Source organism: Macaca fascicularis, chromosome 7, assembly GCF_037993035.2.
Source record: "Macaca fascicularis isolate 582-1 chromosome 7, T2T-MFA8v1.1".
Taxonomy (NCBI): Eukaryota; Metazoa; Chordata; class Mammalia; order Primates; family Cercopithecidae; genus Macaca; species Macaca fascicularis.
Window position 1 is genome coordinate 17,973,334 of NC_088381.1, and position 20,027 is coordinate 17,993,360.

A 20,027-nucleotide genomic window follows, 5' to 3' on the forward strand; every position below is an offset into this window, starting at 1 on the left:
AGTAGCTGGGATTACATGCACCTGCCACCACGTCTGGCTAATTTTTGTATTTTTAGTAGAAATGGGGTTTCACCATCTTGGCCAAGTTGGTCTTGAACTCCTGACCTTGTGATCCACCTGCCTCGGCCTCCCAAAGCGCTGGGGTTACAGGCAAGAGCCACCGTGCCCGGTCCACGTTATTACTATTATTATTATTATATTTTTGAGACAGAGTCACGTCTGTTGCCAGGCTGTACTGCAGTGGTACGATTTTGTCTCACTGCAGCCTCCACCTTTGGGTTCAAGTGATTCTCCTGCCTCAGCCTCCCAAGTAGCTGGGGTTACAGGAATGCGCCACTATGCCCAGCTAATTTTTGTATTTTTAGTAGAGATGGGGTTTGACCATGTTGGTCAGGCTGGTCTCGATCTCCTGACCTCATGATCCACCTGCCTCTGCCTCCCAAAGTGCTGGAATTACAGGCATGAGCCACTGTGCCCGGCCTAATTTTTGTATTTTTAGTATAGATGGGGTTTCACCATATTGGCCAGGCTGGTCTCGAACTCCTGACCTCAGGTGATCCACCATCTTTGGCTTCCCAAAGTGCTGGGATTACAAGTGCAAGCCACTACACCCGGCCCCTACCCTATATTCCTAATCACTAAAGGAAATAACTTCTGGAGATGACCTTTTTATCAGCTGACCTCAAACTTAAGTATAAAAGTGAACTTATTTCCTACACACACCACTTCCCCAAACCTTCTTCTCTCCTCTTGTATTTCATTTTTTTGATGAACGGCCCACCTGCCACTAGCTTCCTAAGCTAGCATCTGAACATCAGTAGGTATCTGGGAGCACTCCTTCCCTTACCCCTATCCCAAATCCTGGGGATTCTACCTTCCAAATTATCCAGAATCCATTCACTTTTTTCCATTCCCACAGCTTCGTCCTTAGTTCATCTCTTGCCAAGAAGACAACAATCCAAGGGATCTCCCTGCTCTTAGTCCATTCGCCATACTGCTGTCAGAGTAATCTTTTGAAAACACAAATCAGGCCGGGCATCAGGCCGGGCGCAGTGGCTCACGCCTATAATCCCAGCACTTTGGGAGGCCGAGGCGCGTGAATCACCAGAGGTCAGGAGTTTGAGACCAGCCTGGCCAACATGGTGAAACCCCGTCTCTACTCAAAATACAAAAATTAGTGGGGCGTGGTGGAGGGCGTCTGTAATCCCATCTGTTCCGAACCGAGGCTGGAGAATCGCTTGAACCCGTACGGCAGAGGTTGCAGTGAGCCAAGATTGCGCCATTGCACTACAGCCTGGGCGAGAAGAGCGAAATTCCATCTCCAAACAAACAAACAAACAAAAAAACATAACCACCAATCAGGCAGGGCACGGTAGCTCACGCCTGTAACCCCAGCACTTTGGGAGGCCAAGGCGGGAGGATCCCTTGGGCCCAGAAGTTCGAGACCAGCCTGGGCAATATAGGGAGACCCCGTCTCTACTAAAACACAAAACCACACGCAAATCAAATCATGTGGTTCTTCAGTTTAAAATCTTTCAATACTCAACTTCAAACTCCCTAATTCAGCTTACTTATTAGGTTCTGACTGACGCAGTCGCCGTGTCCTTCTCCAGCCTCGTCTCTCGCCTATCCCTACCCACAATCTCTGCTCCGGCCATAACTAACTTCAGTTCTCCGAACCCAACTTCATTATCGCTGAGCCATTTTGCCTACGCTGCTCTCTGCGTGCAACACTCTACTCTCCTTTTGGGTAATTCAGATGCATTCTCCAGGTCCCAGCTCAGCTGTCACTTGCACAGACCCGGTCGGCAGGCTCCAGCCCCCAACCGGTGTCCATCCCGTGGTCCAGGCGACTTATGTCTTCCAGGCCGTCTGCCCCTTAGGTCGACCCCTACACGCCATCAGTGTCGGACAGCTGAAAGGCGGTAGACACGTGAGCCCCCTCAGAGAGAACCTGGATCCCTACGGCTCCAGCCCCCGATAGGGAGAGAGCCCACCAAACTTCGGCTCCGTAGCAGAGACACAGCCAAGGACTCCAGGGAAGTCGCTGGGAAAGCCACCACCATTTCCTGCCGGGAAACAGGGAGGCGGGAAGGCCCCGCCTCTCACGCTGCGTCGGGGGCGGGGCAGGGCGGGGCACCAAGCGCCCTGCGAACGGCGTGCGACGAGCAGGGGGCGGGGCCAGGGGCGGAGCGGAGCGCGCATGCGCGGTCGCCTTTGTGTGGGTCGAGCGGCGGCGGCAGCGGCGGCGGCAGTGGCGGTCCCACTGGCAGGCGGGCAAGAGGGGAGTCCGGGCGGCGGCCGGCGTGGGAGCCGGGGGACCACCATGGTAAAGAAGCGGAAAGGCCGCGTCGTGATCGACTCGGACACGGAGGACAGCGGCAGCGACGAGAACCTGGATCAGGTGAGGGCAGGCCGCGGAGGCGCGGGCCGGCGGAGCCAGAGGGCTGTCCGGGCCGCGGGAGCCGGGAGCCGGCCGGGCCTGGAGCCTTCCCACCAGACAGCCCAGCTTGCCTGGTGCCCTGAGAACCACTGCAGCCCCTTTCCTGTCTTCCCGGAGTGTGCGGGGCCTTGGAGACCGGCCCGGGCCTGGAGACGGAGCCCCGAGGACTTGGCGCCTTGGGCGGGGAGGCGGGGCAGGGACCGGGCTGATGGGCCTCGGGCTCTGGGGTAGCGAAAGGGGCCGCGATCTTCCGGGGCCAGATCGGGGCGGCGGGCTGTATAGTCCAGGAGATCCAGGCTGGGCGAGATAGGAAGTATTGCCCGCCAACCTCGGAGGCTGGGAGGTTTTGGAGGAGGTGCAAGGGTGCGCGTCGGGCAGTGGGGGGCGAGGGCCGAGAAGATCCGGACTCTGGAAGATTGAAGTTTTTCGGACAAGGGGTGTGGACAGAGAGGAAGGACACTCGTAAATGTTCCTAGGAGCCTCTGCCATGCTTGCCAAGGATGACTTAGCTGCGGGCACGAGTTTATTTGGAGACTAGGGTCGTTTGTGTTTGAGAAGGGCCCCTGCTGGGGTGTCAGACCCAAAAAAACACTCTTGGGTGGAGGAAAGAGGGCAGATACTGGAGTAATAGAGAACTATGTAGGGCGACATGGAGGGACTGTGCACAGCCCAGGCCTCCTCTTGGCCCTTTCATGCAGCATCCCAGAATTCTTTCTTACTTGAAGACTGTGCAGAAAGCACTGAAAGTAACCTTTGGCTTCAGTGTCTTGGGGTTGAACTGTTTATATACTCTAGAAAACATTGTAGGAAGGAATCTGCTCTTTGTAGCAGTGCTGTAGTGATACCAGGCGATACAAAGATGGTCTCCCTAATGTTTAATGAGCAAATGATGTGAAGAAAGAATATGCAAGAGATAGTAGGTTTTGAGTAGAAAGAGTACTGAACTTGGAGTCTGAAAATTTGAATTCTAGGCTGGGCTTATGTTATTTTCTAGCTATGTATCTTTGGTCTTAAATGTTAAATGAAGATGTAACATCAGCCTTGTGTATCTAATTGGTTTATTGTAAAGATCAAGTGTTTGTAACAATTGATGGCAGTGCAAGCATTTGCTAATTGTAAAGTTTTTCTATAAATGGCTTCTTGGGGGTCTTTTGTCTGAAGCCAGAGGTCTCAGTTTGAAAGTATTAGGGGCTGGGCGCGGTGGCTCACGCCTGTAGTCCCAGCACTTTGGGAGGCCAAGGCGGGCGGATCATCTGAGGTCGGGAGTTCGAGACCAGCCTGACCAACGCGGAGAAACCCCGTCTCTACTAAAAATACAAAACTGGCGGGGCGTGGTGGCACATGCCTGTAATCCCAGCTACTCGGGAGGCTGAAGCAGGAGAATTCTTGAACCCGGGAGGCAGAGGTTGCGGTGAGCCGAGATCGCGCCATTACACTCCAGCCTGGGCAACAAGAGCGAAACTCTATCACACACACACAAAAAAAAAAAAAAAAAAGAGAAAAGAAAAGAAAAGAAAAATAAAGAAAGAAAAAAGAATGCATTACGGCATAAAAGGGGAGAACTTTTTTTTTTTTTTTTTTTTTTTTTTTTTTGTGGGGATGCAGTCTCGCACTGTCGCCCAGGCTGGAGTGCAGTGGTGCGATCTCGGCTTCACTGCCAGCTCCGCCAAGGGAAGGACTTTTAAGAAGAAAAGGACTGGGGAGGTGCTGTAGAAAGAGGACTGCTTTGAAAATGGTGGTGGGGGGTGGAGAAGTAATGGGGCCTGTGTAGGACTATCTAAGGAATAGAAACTTTGTTTTGGGGCAGCAATTGAAAATGTTCTCATTGAAAGGCTCCTGAAGTTTACAAAAATATCAAAAGTGTAATTTTGACTGTAAAAGTTTGATTGGTAGATAATTTTAGACTGGCAATTGGAGTAGAATGTATTTTTTTCTATCTTCTCATCTACAAATGTGAATGTTTCAGATAATAACAACATTGGCTACCATTTATATAGTGCCTAGGGTAGGCACTTTGTTTTATTTACAGTGTCAAGTTTTCACATTATGGTAAATTTGGAATTATTTCCCCTACTTTACATAAAGAAAATGGAAGTTGAAAAAGTTAAATAATTCACACAGCTAGTAAGTAGTAACATTGGGATTTGAACCCAGATCTGCATGAGTACAAAGCCTGTACTGTTTCCACTATACCAACTTAATCTGTTAATTTAAAATTTTTTTCATACTGCAAGATGATAATGTTTCACAGTCATTTTTCATGGTGCTAGAATTCGTGTTTATAAAGTACACTGAATAGTTTAGAGGAAATTGGTACATACATTAAAAGGATTATTTGGGGGGATTTCTTGGTAAAGCACTCTCAAGACATCTGTTCAAATGATGAATGAACTGAACTGCAAATTATTGTCCTTAGTAGTTTCCCACAGAATTCTGATAAATAAAATAAGTTGAGTGCTTCCTTTCGTGGTAGAGATAGTTTACCTGATCCACAAAAAGCTTTTTCAAAGTGGGAACTGGAGGGAATTGCCACTTTATTTATTTATTTCTTTATTTTTGAGACGGAGTCTTGTTCTATTTCCCAGGCTGGAATTCAGTAGCACAATTTCAGCTCACTGCAACCTTCGCCTCCTGGGTTCAAGCAGTTCTTCTGCTTCAGCCTCCTTGTAGCTGGGACTACAGGTGCCTGCCACCATTCCTGGCTAAGTTTTGTATTTTTAGTAGAGACAGGGTTTTATCATGTTGACCAGGCTGGTCTCGAACTCCTGACCTCAAGTGATCTGCCCACCTCGACCTCCCAAAGTGCTGGGATTACAGGCATAAGCCACTATGCTTGGCCAGAATTGCAACTTTAAATGCAATTCTGAATATCTATTTGTAAAAGGAAATTAACGTAAAATGTGTAAGTAATACCTAATACATTTGAACAGCAATTTCAACTTCCTCTCCTTCAGCTTCTCATTTGCATTCTTGTTATCAGATGGGAACTAGATAAAAATTCCCTTTCCCTGCGCATCCTAACAGGGGTACTGATGCCTTCTATTTGTCTGTTCAGCACTATGCCAGACTCAGAAGAATCAAAGAGGAAGATCTCTGCCCTCTAGACATTTTCACGAAAGACCTTTAGCACAAGTTCACAGTCAGTCCTGCTTGGGGGTCTTTAGGAATCCTAATGCATTCTGGATCTTTCCTGCCCCAAATACCTTGTGCTGCTCCATCTGGTTCTGAGTCTTCACTGGGGGTATAACATTAGACTTACTGTCTAGTGTATGGTACTTATGGAAGGAACAAACCGTGACAGATCACCGAGTATCTAGTGTTGAATGGAACGCAGTTAGTAAAGAGGCCTTTTGTCCCTGGGTTTTCCGGTGGGAATCTGAGCCATTATGTCAAAAATTTTACCTCCAGTTTATTCCTTACTGAAGGTGAGATAGGTGGGCCTTCTAGGCTGGTTTTTCCGGGTGGTGGGGGCAGACCTCTGTGTGAGAAGCCACCTGGATTGCTTATTTAAAATGTGGGTTGGGACTTAGAGAGTGCAGCAGTTCCCGTCCCAGACCTACTGAATCAGACTCTCAGGGGATAGAGCTCTGGACTCTGCATTTGTAACAGGTATAGCTCAAGTAATTATGATTTATGTTAGTGTTTAAGATCACTGCCTATATGCAAGTTAATCTTTTTAGTAACACACTATAAGTATTTGGAAGAGAAATAGCTTCCTGTCTCTGCCATAGTACTTCCAAGTTAAGCGTACGTGTGTAGGCTGGGCATGGTGGCTCATGCCCTGTAATCTCAGCACTTTGGGAGGCCAAGGTGGGAGGATCACTTGAGCCTAGGTGTTTGAGATCAGCGTAGGCAACAAAGTGAGACCTCATCGGTACAAAGAATTTAAAAATTGGCCAGGTGCAGTGGCTCACATCTGTAATGCCAGCACTTTGGGAGGCCAAGGCGGGCGGATCACCTGAGGTGGGGAGTTCAAGACCAGCCTGACCAACGTGGAGAAACCTTGTCTCTACTAAAAATACAAAATTAGCCGGGCATGGTGGTACTTGCCTGTAATCCCAGTTACTCAGGAGGCTGAGGCAGGAGAATCACTTGAACCAGGAGGCTGTGGTGAGCCGAGATCATGCCACTCTTGTTGCTCCAGCCTGGGCAACAAGAGTGAAACTCTGTCTCAAAAACAAAAAACAAAAACAAACCAAGAAAAGGCACTTGTATAATTAAAAGAACCTGACAGGGAAATTTTAAGATGGCAAAACTACTGGTTCTTTTTTTTTTTTTTTTTTTTTAAGACAGGGTTTCACTCCTGTTGCCCAAGCTGGAGTGCAGTGGCACAATTACAGCTTACTGCTGTAGGGTTGACCTCCCTAGCTCAGCCATCCTTCCACCTCAGCCTCTCAAGTAGCTGAGACTACAGGTGTGCACCACCACACCCAACTAATTTTTTAAATCATTTGTAGAGATGGGAGTCCCACTACATTGCCTAGGCTGGTCTCAAACTCCTTGGCTCAGGTGATTCTCAAGCTTTAGCTTCCCAAAGTGCTGGGATTACAAGTGTGAGCCACCACACCAGGCCTTATTTATTTGTTTGTTTGTCTGTTTGTTTTTGAGATGGAGTCTCACTCTGTCACCCAGGCTGGAGTGCAATGCACGATCTCAACCCACTGCAGCTTCCACCTCCTGGGTTCAAGCAATTCTCCTGCCTCAGCCTCCTGAGTAGCTGAGCTTACAGGCGCCCGCCACCACACCTGGCTAATTTTTTGTATTTTTAGTAGAGATGGGGTTTCACCATGTTGGCCAGGCTGGTCTCTAACTCCTGGTCTCAGGTGATCTAGCACCTGGCCTTATTTGAACCTTTGAAAGTTTTTAAAACTAAGACCTCGTTTGAAAGTTTGAAAGCTGGCCGGGTGCGGTGGCTCAAGCCTGTAATCCCAGCACTTTGGGAGGCCGAGACGGGCGGATCACGAGGTCAGGAGATCGAGACCATCCTGGCTAACATGGTGAAACCCCGTCTCTACTAAAAAAATACAAAAAAAACTAGCCGGGCGAGGTGGCGGGTGCCTGTAGTCCCAGCTACTCGGGAGGCTGAGGCAGGAGAATGGCATAAACCCGGGAGGCGGAGCTTGCAGTGAGCTGAGATCAGGCCACTGCACTCCAGCCTGGGTGACAGAGCGAGACTCCGTCTCAAAAAAAAAAAAAAAAAAAAAAAAAGAAAGTTTGAAAGCTTTTGTTTTAGCATTTGACCTGATAGTGACCCTGTCCTTATTTTGACCACACCCTTTCTTCAACATTTTTAAATTTCAAGATACTTGCTGTTGGTGCCTATTGGGAAATAATAATTTGAGGCAAATCTCTGGGCCCTACATCATCTCTCTTTATGGAATAATATTTTTGCAGTAAGTCCTATAAAATGAAAAGCATTCAAGATAATAAAGGAACCAGAGTTCTCAATTCAAATCAGTACAACTCAGTATTTATAAAAATTTTACTCTGCCTTTCTAAAAAAATAAAAATTGAGCTATGTGCACACTGGGATGCTTTATTTTATAGTTTTCTTATTTAAAATGGAGATTATATTGTCATGTCCTGTTTTTCTCTTTATCTAACTTGAAGTAGCAATACTTAAATTTGTCTTTGAAAGAATAGGCCCCCTAAGTATTTTCTTTTTTCTTTTTTGAGACAGAGTCTTGCTCTGTCACCCAAGCTGGAGTGCAGTGGCGTGATCTTGGCTCCTGCAGCCTCCGCCTCCCGGGTTCAAGCAATTCTCTGCCTCAGTCTCCCGAGTAGCTTGGATTACAGGCGCCTGCCTGTAATCCACATCCAGCTAATTTTTGTATTTTCAGTAGAGACAGGGTTTCACCATCTTTGCCAGGCTGGTCTTGAACTCGTGACCTTGTGATCCACTCACCCCGGCCTCCCAAAGTGTTGGAATTATAGGCGTGAATCACCACGCCTGGCCAGCCCCGTATTTTCTAGGAACTGTTTTCAGATGCTACATGTAAAGAATGTTATTATTATAAAGTATACTTCTATGAACCTTCTCTATAAATCTTGAGAAATTTAAAGTTGTGCTTCTTGTTAATGTAGTGTTTTCCTCATTAGTCAGAGGCAAAGTTTGAAGTGTAGGATGAGTTTATGAGAAGTGTCAGTGTTAATTCGTGAAAACTTTCATTTGTGTCATGTTGCATCTAACTTGATGTAATTTGCTTGTTAATTTCACTCTTTTCAAAGAGTGAGTCCCATTGGAGCTCCCCCCACCCCACCCTGCCCAAGATGGAGTCTTGCTGTGTCACCCAGGCTGGAGAGCAATGGAGCGCTGTTGGCTTCCTGCAACCTCCGCCTCTAGGTTCAAGCGATTCTCCTGCCTCAGGGTCCCAAGTAGTTGGGATTACAGGCACGCGCTACCACACCCGGATAATTTTCCATTTTTATTAGAGATGGAGTTTCTCCAGGTTGGTCAGGCTGGTCTCGAACTGCCGACCTCAGGTGATCTGCCTGCCTCGGCCTCCCAAAGTGTTGGGATTACAGGCGTGAGCCAATGCGCCCAGCCCTGGGAGCTTTAACAGTGAGGCTTTGAGGAAAAATACAAAACCGATCTTCAGACACAGGTCATATTGGTGTATTTATTTTTTTTTATTTTTATTTTTTGAGACAGAGTCTCGCTCTGTTGCCCAGGCTGGAGTGCAGTGGGACCATCTCAGCTCACTGCCACCTCTGCCTCCCGGGTTCAAGCGATTCTCCTGCCTCAACCTCCCAAGTAGCTGGGATTACAGGCGCCCATGCCTGGCTAATTTTTTGTGTTTTTAGTAGAGACGGGATTTCACTGTGTTAGCCAAGATGATCTTGATCTCCTGACCTCATGATCCACCTGCCTCGGCCTCCTGAAGTGCTGGGATTACAGGTGTGAGCCATCACGCCCAACCCTATTGGTGTATTTATTGCTTTCTTTCTAGACTATAAGTTTCCTCAAAATTAGAGATCGTTCATCTTTCTTTTTTTTTTTTTTTTTTTTGAGACAGAATCTCACTCTGTCACCCAGGCTGGAGTGCAGTGGTATGATCTCAGCTCACTACAACCTCTGCCTTCTGGGTTCAAGCGATTCTCATGCTTCAGCCTCCCAAGTAGCTGGGACTACAGGCGCATGCCACCATGCCCAGCTAATTTTTCGTATTTTTAGTAGAAACAGGGTTTTGCCACATTGGCCAGGCTGGTCTCAAACTCCTGACCTCAAGTGATCTGCCCCCCTTGGCCTCCCAAGAGTGCTGGGATTTCAGGCATGAGCCACTGCATCCAGCCTGATTGTTCATCATTCAACAGATGTATTAGACAGTGTTAGACACTGGAGCTATTGGGTGAATAAAATGGAAGCAGTTTCCACCTTCAAGGAGTGTAAAGTGGAATGAGAGAGAGATGAGATGGGGGGATTGCTCAGAGAGAGTAATTTCCTTACAGTTGTGCTACAGGCCATGAAGCAAGGACAAGAATACTGTAGAAATACTACCAGGGACCCTATTCTAGCCTGATGAGAGTGACGTTGAAACTGAGACCTGGAATATGTGTTAAGGAAAAGAAGATTAGAAGACTGAAGCGTAAAGGGAAGGGTGTTGAATGTTCATGGTTGAGGCACCAGCATATGTAAAAGAAATGAGGCAGGAAGGACCTAGAACCCTTATGAAACTGAAAGAAGCACAGGGTGAGTGTAACATAAACTAGTTGCATAGTTGGAGAGAGAGTAGTACAAATGAAACTGTAGAGGTAGATTCTGTTTTGACCCTTTGAGGATGGAGAAGTCAGTTTAGTGGACTACACTCAGCAGTAAAAATAAAATTGAATTGATAGAAAACATCAAGTGTGTCATACATAGTAAAGATAAGTAATGAAATTTGTGCGTCTCATATGTACATGTAGATGTATACTGGGTTATGAGGTATAATTTATCTTACTGTGAGCTGGATTAAAAAGAAAAAAATTTTTTTTTTTTTTTGAAACAGAGTCTCACTCTGTCGCCCAGGCTGGAGTGTGGTGGTGTGATGTCGGCTCACTGTAAGCTCTGCCTCCCAGGTTCAGGCCATTCTCCTGCCTCAGCCTCCTGAGTAGCTGGGACTACAGGCGCCTGCAACCACGCCCGGCGAATTTTTTTGTATTTTTAGTAGAGATGGGGTTTCACCATGTTCGCCAGGATGGTCTCGATCTCCTGACCTCGTGATCTGCCCGCCTCGGCCTCCCAAAGTGCTGGGATTACAGGCGTGAGCCACCGCACCCAGCCAAAAAACTGTTCGACCAGGTGGGCCAACATGGCGAAACCCCATCTCTAGGTAAAATACAAAAATTAGCCAGATGTGGTAGCACACATCTGTAGTCCCAGCCACCGGGGAGGCTGAGGCATGAGAATCCCTTGAACCTGGGAGGTGGAGGTTGCAGTGAGCTGAGATCACTACTGGACTAGCCTGGGTGACAGAGAGAGACTCCGTCTTAAAAAAAAAAAATGTAAAGCCACTGGAGGTCCTCAGCCTCCCCAGTGGCTGGGACTACAGCTGTGTGTTGCCACACCTGGCTAATTTTTGTATTTTTAGTAGAGACTTTGGATTTTATTCTGAGGGTAATGGGAAGCCATTGAAGGATTTTAAGTTGAAAAGATTTTCAGATTTGCCTTACCCAGACTATGTGGAGAGTAATATGGAGGGGGACACTAATTAGGTGGCAGATAGAGGAGTCCAGATGAGAGATGTTGGAGAACATAAGATTCATTAGAATGGAAGCTCCAGGAGGGTAAGCGCGTGTGTTCACTATACTATCCCTGGCATCTAGAGCAGTGCCTGTATGCAGTTGGCACCCAGTCAGTGTTTATTAAATGAAGGACTGACTTGGATTGATATGGTTGTTATAAAGATGACAGATAGTAGAATTGGTTGGACATAATGTTCAGTATGTAGAACTAAAAGGATTTGAAGACCGAGGACTGATTAGATGTTAGGATGAGAAGAGGATTATTAAGGATTGATGCCAGGCTCTGGCATGAAATGGGGAATGCTGGAGGAGCAGGTTTAGAGGTGAAGATCCTGCATGCAGTCTGGGATATGTGGAGTTTGAAGTGACTATGAGATATCTAAGTGGAGACATCAAGTAGGTAGTTGAAAATAACGCTTGAAGGCCAGGCACAGTGGCTCACACCTGTAATCCCAGCACTTTGGGAGGCTGAGGTGGGAGGATTGCTTGAGCTCAGGAGTTCGAGACCAGCCTAGGCAACATGGTGATGAAACCTAGTTTCTACAAAACAAAAAAAAAAATTCTTTTTTTGAGGGGGAGTCTCACTCTGTTGCCTAGGTTAGAGTGCAGTGACACCATCTTGGCTCACTGCAACCTCCGCCCTGGGTTCAAGCGATTCTTGTGCCTCAGCCTCCTGAGTAGCTGGGATTACAGGCACATGCTACCATGTCCAGCTAATTTTGTTGTTTGTTTTTATTTTTTTATTTTTTTTTGAGATAGAGTCTCGCTCTGTCACCCAGGGTGGAGTGCAGTGGCGCCATCTCAGCTCACTGCAACATCCGCCTCCTGGGTTCAAGCGATTCTTCTGCCTCAGCCTCCTGAGTAGCTGGGACTACAAGTGTGCGCCACCACACCTGACTAATTTTTTGTATTTTTAGTAGAGACAGGGTTTCGCCATATTGGCCAGGCTAATCTCTAACTCCAGACGTCATGATCTGCCCACCTCGGCTTCCCAAAGTGCTGGGATTACAGGCGTGAGCCACTGTGCCTGGCCATTTTTTGTATTTTTAGTAGAGATGGGGTTTTGCCATGTTGGCCAGGTTGGTCTGGAACTCCTGACCTCAGGTGATCCACCCGCTCTTGGCCTCCCAAAGTGTTGGGATTACAGGCATGAGCCTACTGTGCCCAGCCTCTACAAATATATATATATATATATATATATATATATATATATATATTTTTTTTTTTTTTTTAGACAGAGTCTCACTCTGTTGCCCAGGCTGGAGCACAATGGTATGATCTTGGCTCACTGCAACCTCCACCTCCCAGGTTCAATCAGTTCTCCTGCCTCAGCCTCCCAAGCATCTGGAATTACAGGGGCCCACCACCACACCCAGCTAATTTTTGTATTTTTAGTAGAGATAGGGCTTCACCGTGTTGGCCAGGCTGGTCTTGAACTCCTGACCTCGTGATCCACCCACCTCGGCCTCCCAAAGTGCTGGGACTGCAGGCATGAGCCACCGTGCCTGGTCTACAGAAATTTTAAAGAATTAGCTGAGCGTGGTGGCATGCGCCTGTGGTCCCAGCTATTCATTCAGAATAAAAGCTACATAAGCTGGGTGTAGTGGTGTGTGCCTGTAATCCCCGCTACCCAGGAGGCTGAGATAGGAGGATCACCTGAGTTTAGGAGGTTGAGGCTGCAGTAAGCCACGATCACACCACTGCACTCCAGCCTGGGTGACAGTGAGACCCTGACTCAAATAATAATAATAACGGTAATAATAATTATGCTTGCCTGACAGAGTAGGTACTTAATAAATTTTTGTTGAATAAACAAATGCTACTTGGCATACCCATGGTGTCAAGTTTTCTTTCTTTTTTTTTTTTTTTTTTGAGATGGAGTTTTGCTCTTTGTTGACCTAGCTGGAGTGCAGTGGGGCAATCTCAGCTCACTGCAACCTCCACCTCCCGGGTTCAAGTGATTCTTCTGTCTCAGCTTCCCGAGTAGCTCAGACTACAGGTGCCTGCCACCACGCCTACGCCCAGCTAATTTTTGTATTTTTTGCAGAGACAGAGTTTCACCCTGTTGGCCAGGCTGGTCTTGAACTCCTAACCTTGGGTGATCCGCCCGCCTAGGCCTCCCAAAGTGCTGGGATTACAGGCATGAGCCACCATGCCTGGCCTTCTTTTTTTTTTTTTTTTTTTTTTTAATTTTATTTTTAGATCTGGGGTCTCACTCTGTCACCCAAGCTACATGGTGGGACATTTTCTAACTTGGTTACATTGAGATTACTTGAAGAGATAAGGGACGCTGTCACCTTGGGGGTTCCTGTTCCAGCCCCTCTACTGCAATACTGATATCCCTTTTTTTTTTTTCTTTTGAGACGGAGTCTCACTTTGTTGCCCAGACTGGAGTGCAGTGGCACGATCTCTACTCACTGCAAGCTCTGCCTCCTGGGTTCACACCATTCTCCTGCCTCAGCCTCCCAAGTAGCTGGGACTACAGGCACTTGCCACTATGCCTGGCTAATTTTTTTGTAGCTTTAGTAGAGATGGGGTTTCACTGTGTTAACCAGGATGGTCTCAATCTCCTGACCTTGTGATCTGCCCGCCTCGGCCTCCCAAAGTGTTGGGATTACAGGTGTGAACCACCATGCCTGGCACCCCCCTCCCTTTTTTTTTTTTTTGAAGACAGGGTCTCGTTCTGTCACCCAAGCTGAAGTGCAGTAATGTGGTCATGGCCCACTGTAGCCTTGACCTCCTGGCTTCAAGTGATTCTCCCTCCATGGCCCTCTGGAGTAGCTGGGATCACAGGTGTGTGCCACCATGCCCAGCTAATTTATCTATTTATTTTGAGCCAGAGTCTTGCTCTGTCACCCAGGCTGGAGTGCAGTGGTGTGGCCTCAGCCCACTGCACCCTCTCTGCCTTCCGGGCCCAACCGGGTCTCCTCCCTCAGCCTCCTGTGTAACTGGGATTACAGGCACGCGCCACCACATAGGCCTGCTTTTTGTATTTTTATTAGAGATGGGGTTTCATCATGTTGGCCAGGCTGGTCCCAAACTCCTGACCTCAAATAATCTGCCCATCCTGGCCTCCCAAAGTGCTGGGATTACAGGCATGAGCCACCACTCCTGGCCCCAGTGAATTGATTTTTAATTTTTTGTAGAGACAGGGTCTCCCTATGTTGCCCATGCTGGTCTCAAACTCCTGGGCTCAAGGGATCCTTCCTCCTACCTTGGCCTCCCAAAGTACTGGGATTACAGGCCACCTGTAAGCCTCCTGTGAGCCACCACGCCCAGCCAATATTCACTGTTTAAATCAACCAACAGTTTTGCTGTGAAAGGGACACTAGGAAGTAACTTCTCGGATTTAAAGCTCTGTGAATTACTGTTTTTCCTTGTCATCTTGTAGATCCTCCCACTTCTCTCTGTTCCTGTGGCTACTTACTTTGTCTAATGTGACTGTTGTGGGTTCCTTCTCAGTCCTCTCTGTACTTCCAACACGGCCCCTCTAGTCTGTTCGTCTACCAGTTTTAGTGCTCTTTTTTTTTTTCTCTCTCTCTCTTTTTCCAGGAGTGCTCTTTTAAAACCCTTGCTGGATTGGGTTACTCCCCTGCTTCAAACCATTTGATGGCTTCCCACTGCCTAACTTCCATGCTCCTCACCCTGTTTTATAAAGCTCAGAATGATCTGGTTTCTTCTTACCAGCTCATTCCATTCTCCCACTTGCCTGCTAAACTTTAGTCACAGTTTCTCTTTCAGTTCTTTGACTAAGCCAAGCTGTTATCAGCTTCAGGGCCTTAGCTGTTCCATCTGAAGGCCTCTGTCCAGAAAACTGTACCATCTTTTCCTCTCGTAAAGTTTCAAGTCTCAGCCTCAGTGCCTAAGAGAAGCCTCTCTAACCACCCTGCTGCAGACAGCCCCTGCACTCATTTGATTCACTTCCTTCTTAACACTTACCATTAGATGGAATTCATTGTTTCTTTTCTTGTTCATTGTCTGTCTCCCATACTTGATTTTAAATTCCATGAGGTCAAGGACCATGTATCTTTTCCTTATTTTTTCTTTGTTTTTTTTTTTAATTTTTATTTTTATTTTTTTTGAGGCAGAATCTCTCTCTGTTGCCCAGGCTAGAATGCAGTGGCACAATATCAGCTCACTGCCATCCCTGCCTCCTGGGTTCAAGCAATTCTCCTGTCTCAGCTTCCTGAGTAGCTGGGATTACAGGTGCATGCCACTATGTCCGGCTAATTTTTTTTTTTTTTTTTTTTTGAGACAGAGTCTCGCTGTCCCCTAGGCTGGAGTGCAGTGGTGCAATCTCGGCTCACTGCAACCTCCGGCTCACTACAATCTCCACCTCCTGGGTTCAAGCAATTCTCCAGCCTCAGCCTCCCAAATAGCTGGGACTACAGGTGTGTGCCACCATACCCAGCTAATCTTTTGTATTTTTAGTAGAGACAGGGTTTTACTGTGTTAGCCAGGATGGTCTTGATCTCCTGACCTCATGATCCACCTGCCTTGGCCTCCCAAAGTGCTGGGATTGCAGTCGTGAGCCACTGTGGCCGGCCTAATTTATGTATTTTTAGTAGAGACGGGGTTTCACCATATTGGCCGGGCTGATCTTGAACTCCTGACCTCAAGGGATCCACCTGCCTCAGCCTCCCAAAGTGCTAGGATTACAAGTATGAGCCACCACACCCGGCCTCTTTTTTATTTTTTAAGACACAGGATTTCGCCCATTGCCCAGCCTGGAGTGCAGTGGCGAGATCCTAGCTCACTGTAGCCTCGACTTCCGAACTCAAGCGACCCTCCAACCTCAGCCTCCCAAACTATTAGTATTATAGGCGTGAGCCACTGCACCCAGCCCAGAAGTCTTTAAAGCTTATAATACGTTAAAGTAATATGGGAAAAAAGGACATGGTAAAGACCATAAACATATTACTATGCAACTCAGCAATCCCAGTCCTAGGTATTTACTCAAGTGAAGTAAAAACTAATGTTTACATAGAAGACTGTACATGAACATAGAATTACCCCCAAATGGTAACAACTCAGATGTTTTATTATTATTGTTGTTGTTCGCTACCACACTTTTTTTTTTTTGACGGAGTTTTGCACTTGTTGCCCAGGCTGGAGTGGAATGGCATGATCTCAGTTCACTGTAACCTCTGCCTCCCGGGTTCAAACAATTCTCCTGCCTCAGCTTCCTGAGTAGCTAGGATTATAGGCATGTGCCACCATGCTCGGCTAATTTTGTATTTTTAGTAGAGACGGGGTTTCTCCATGTTGGTCAGGCTGGTCTCAAACTCCTGACCTCAGGTGATCTGCCCGCCTTGGCCTCTCAAAGTGCTGGGATTACAGGCATGAGCCACAGTGCTTGGACTTTTTTTTTTTTTTTTTTTTAAAGTAAAGACAAGGTCATGCTATGTTGCCAAGCTGGTCTCAAACTTTTGGGCTCAAGCGGTCCTCCCACCTTGGCTTCCCAAAGTGCTGGGATTATAGGCGTGAACCACTACACCTAGCACAAATGTTTTTCAGCTGGTAAATGGTTCAACAAACTGTGATACATTCATTTAGTGGAATACTACTTATCAAAAATAGAGACAAACTATAGGAATGATACATGCTGCAGTGTGAATGAATCTCAAATGCTCTATGCCAAATGAAAGAAGCCAGACTCAAAAGGCTAAGGCACTATATGATTCCATCTATATGATGTTCCATAGGGATAGAAAACGGGTCTCTAGTTGCCAGGGAATGGGAGAAGGGATGTACAAAGACAAGAGAATTGAGGGATGATGGAACTATAGAGTGTAGATGATGGGATATGGAGTGGAACCTCCTTAACAGGAAGGCAGTACTAATGTGTTTTTTTTTTTTTTTTTTAGAGGCAGAGTCTCACTCTGTCGCCCAGGCTGGAGTGCAGTGGCACGATCTGGGCTCACTGCAAGCTCCGCCTCCCGGGTTCACGCCATTCTCCTGCCACAGCCTCCCAAGTAGCTGGGACTATAAGCACTCGCCACCATGCCTGGTTAGTTTTTTGTATTTTTGGTAGAGATGGGGTTTCACTGTGGTAGCCAGGATGGTCTCTATCTCCTGACCTCGTGATCCACCTGCCTCGGCCTCCCAAAGCGCTGCAATTACAGATGTGAGCCACCGCACCCGGCCGTGCTTTTTTTTTTTTTGAGATAGAATCTTGCTCTGTCATCTGGACTGGAGTGCAGTGGGGCGATTTCTGCTCACTGCATCCTCCGCCTTGCGAGTTCAAGCAATTCTCCTGCCTCAGCCTCCCGAGTAGCTGGGATTACAGGTGCACGCCACCATACCTGGCTAATTTTTTGTATTTTTAGTAGAAACGGGGTTTCATTATGTTGGCCAGGATGGGCTCAAACTCTTGACCTCGTGATCTGCCCGCCTTGGCCTCCCAAAGTGCTGGGATTACAGGCGTGAGCCACTGCGCCTGGCCGGCAGTGCTCATGTCTTAACACTTTAGTTACAGTAACTTTTTTTTTTTTTTTTTTGAGATGGAGTCTTGCTCTGTCACCCAGGCTGGAGTGCAGTGGCATGATCTTGGCTCACTGCAACTTCTGCCTCCCAGGTTCAAGCAATTCTCCTGCCTGTAGCCTCCTGCCTACAGTAACTTTTAGCAACTGTCTACTGTGTTCTGATTGAAAGCAAATCCAAATCTATTGGTATGAAAACAGGAATACCAGTGTATTTGTGAACCTGAAAGGGTCAGAGAAGAGATTAGATCTTCTCTATATCAGAGAAGATATAGATCTTGATTGTGGTCGTGGTTTAAAGTATTTGTCAAACTCATAGAACTATATGTATTAGTATATTGGAAGAGTATATTAGAAAGGATAAAATATACTGTATATAAATTATACCTCAAGTTTGGGTTTTTTGTTTTGTTTTTGTAGAGACTGGGTCCCTACAAGCAAGCCTCCCACCTTGGCCTCCCGAAGTGTTGGGATTATAGGTGTAAACCACTGTGCCCAGTTTACCTCAAGTTTTAAAACGACTATAAACACCCAAGTATTGATATAATTTGCATTTGGTCCACAGAGTTACCATTTTGGTATGAAAAAGTAGAGTATGATTTCAGTCTTTCAGGAAGTTGGTATGTTAGCTCTCTCTAGTGAAATGACAAGAGTTAACATTTTATGAGTGTTTATGAACAAGAAACTGTCAGCTGTTTAATCTGAGAAGGTCATTTCTCATTCTAGCCAAGGAGGGAGGGTATACTCCTAAAATAGAAAGAGACTGGAAGAATAAAACAGATACTTTGTAATAGTCTGTTATTTTACAATCTGTCTTGGCACTTGATCCATAATTGTATAGTGCCATCATCATTAAGGAATATTACTACTAGTGTTTATTAGCTTTATCTTCTTTCTTGTGGCAGAAGGGAAAAATGTTTTAGACTAGTAAACCATGACTCAATTAGGAGCCAGGGTTCTATCTGCTGAGGGTTGAATCCTGACTCTGTCATGTACTAGCTGTGTTACTAGGTAAGTTACACAGCTTGGGGAAGTTAAACTCCTTAGTTTCTTGGCCTGGTGCGGTAGTTCACACCTGTAATCCCAGCACTTTGGGAGGCCAAGGCAGGTGAATCACTTGAGGTCAGTAGTTCAAGACCAGCCTGGGCAACATGATAAAACCCCATTACTACTAAAAGAACAAAAATTAGCCAGGTATGGCTGGGTGCTCACGCCTGTAATCCCAGCACCCTGGGAGGCCAAGGCAGGCAGATCACAAGGTGGGGAGATTGAGAATATCCTGGTTAACATGGTGAAACCCCGTCTCTACTAAAAAAAAAAATTAGCTGGGCTTGGTGACGGGCGCCTGTAGTCCCAGCTACTTGGGAGGCTAAGGCAGGAGAATGGTGTGAACCCAGGAGGCGGAGCTTGCGGTGAGCCAAGACTGTGCAACTGCACTCCAGCCTGGGTAACAGAGCGAGACTCCTTCTAAAAAAAAAAAAATTAGCCAGGAGTGGTGGCGGGCGCCTGTAGTCGCAGCTACTGGGGAGGCTGAGGTAGGAGAATGGTGTGAACCCGGGAGGCAGAGCTTGCAATGAGCTGAGATCATGCCACTGTACTTTAGCCTGGGCAACAGAGCAAGACTCCGTCTAAAAAAAAAAAAAATTAGCTAGGCAAGGTGGCATGCTCCTGTAGTCCCATCTACTTGGGAGTCTGAGGCACGGGAATTGCTTGAATCTGGGAGGGGGAGGTTGCAGTCAGCTGAGATCATGCACTGCGCTCTAGCCTGGGCAACAGAGTGAGGCTGTGTCTCAAAAACAAGAGACCAGGCCTGGTGGCTCACGCCTGTAATCCCAGCACTTTGGGAGGTCGAGGCGGGCAGATCACAAGGTCAGGAGATTGAGACCATCCTGGCCAACTTGGTGAAACCCCGTCTCTACTAAAATACAAACAATCACGGAGGTGTGGTGGCACGTGCCTGTAGTCCCGGCTACTCGGGAGGTTGAGGCAGGAGAATCACTTGAACCCAGGAGGCAGAGGTTGCGGTGAGCTGAGATCGTCCCACTGCACTCCAGCCTGGGTGACAGAGCAAGACTCCATGTCCAAACAAACAAACAAACAATAAAAATCAAGAACAACAACAAAAATCTCTTTTCTTTCATTATCTTTAAATGGTAATGCTATCAGTTGTTGTAAAGATTAAATATCAGATGTTTAGAAAAGTACCTGACATTGGCCTGGGCACAGTGGCTCACACCTGTAATCCCGGCACTTTGGGAGGCCAAGGTGGGTGGATCATGAGGTCAGGAGATCAAGACCATCCTGGCTAACACGGTGAAACCCTGTCTCTACTAAAAATACAAAAAAATTAGCTGGGCGTGGTGGTGGGCACCTGCCAG

The 20,027-nt window shown here is 46.9% G+C and overlaps 1 protein-coding gene across 3 annotated transcripts in view; it reads left to right on the top strand.

Moving 5' to 3' along the window:
- The first annotated feature begins 2,194 nt into the window (after positions 1 to 2,194).
- The window catches only part of RTF1 (RTF1 homolog, Paf1/RNA polymerase II complex component), a 69,234-nt gene continuing 51,401 nt past the window's right edge, over positions 2,195 to 20,027 (top strand). For 2 of the 3 annotated variants that reach the window (XR_012414807.1, XM_005559243.4), the window contains exon 1: positions 2,195 to 2,404. Coding sequence is in view for 1 of the 3 variants with exons in the window: in XM_005559243.4 (XP_005559300.1) it covers positions 2,204 to 2,404 (201 nt within the window). In the remaining 2 variants the exon portion in view is untranslated. The remainder of the gene's footprint in view (positions 2,405 to 20,027) is intronic. The other variant, XM_073995545.1, reaches the window with a different exon arrangement.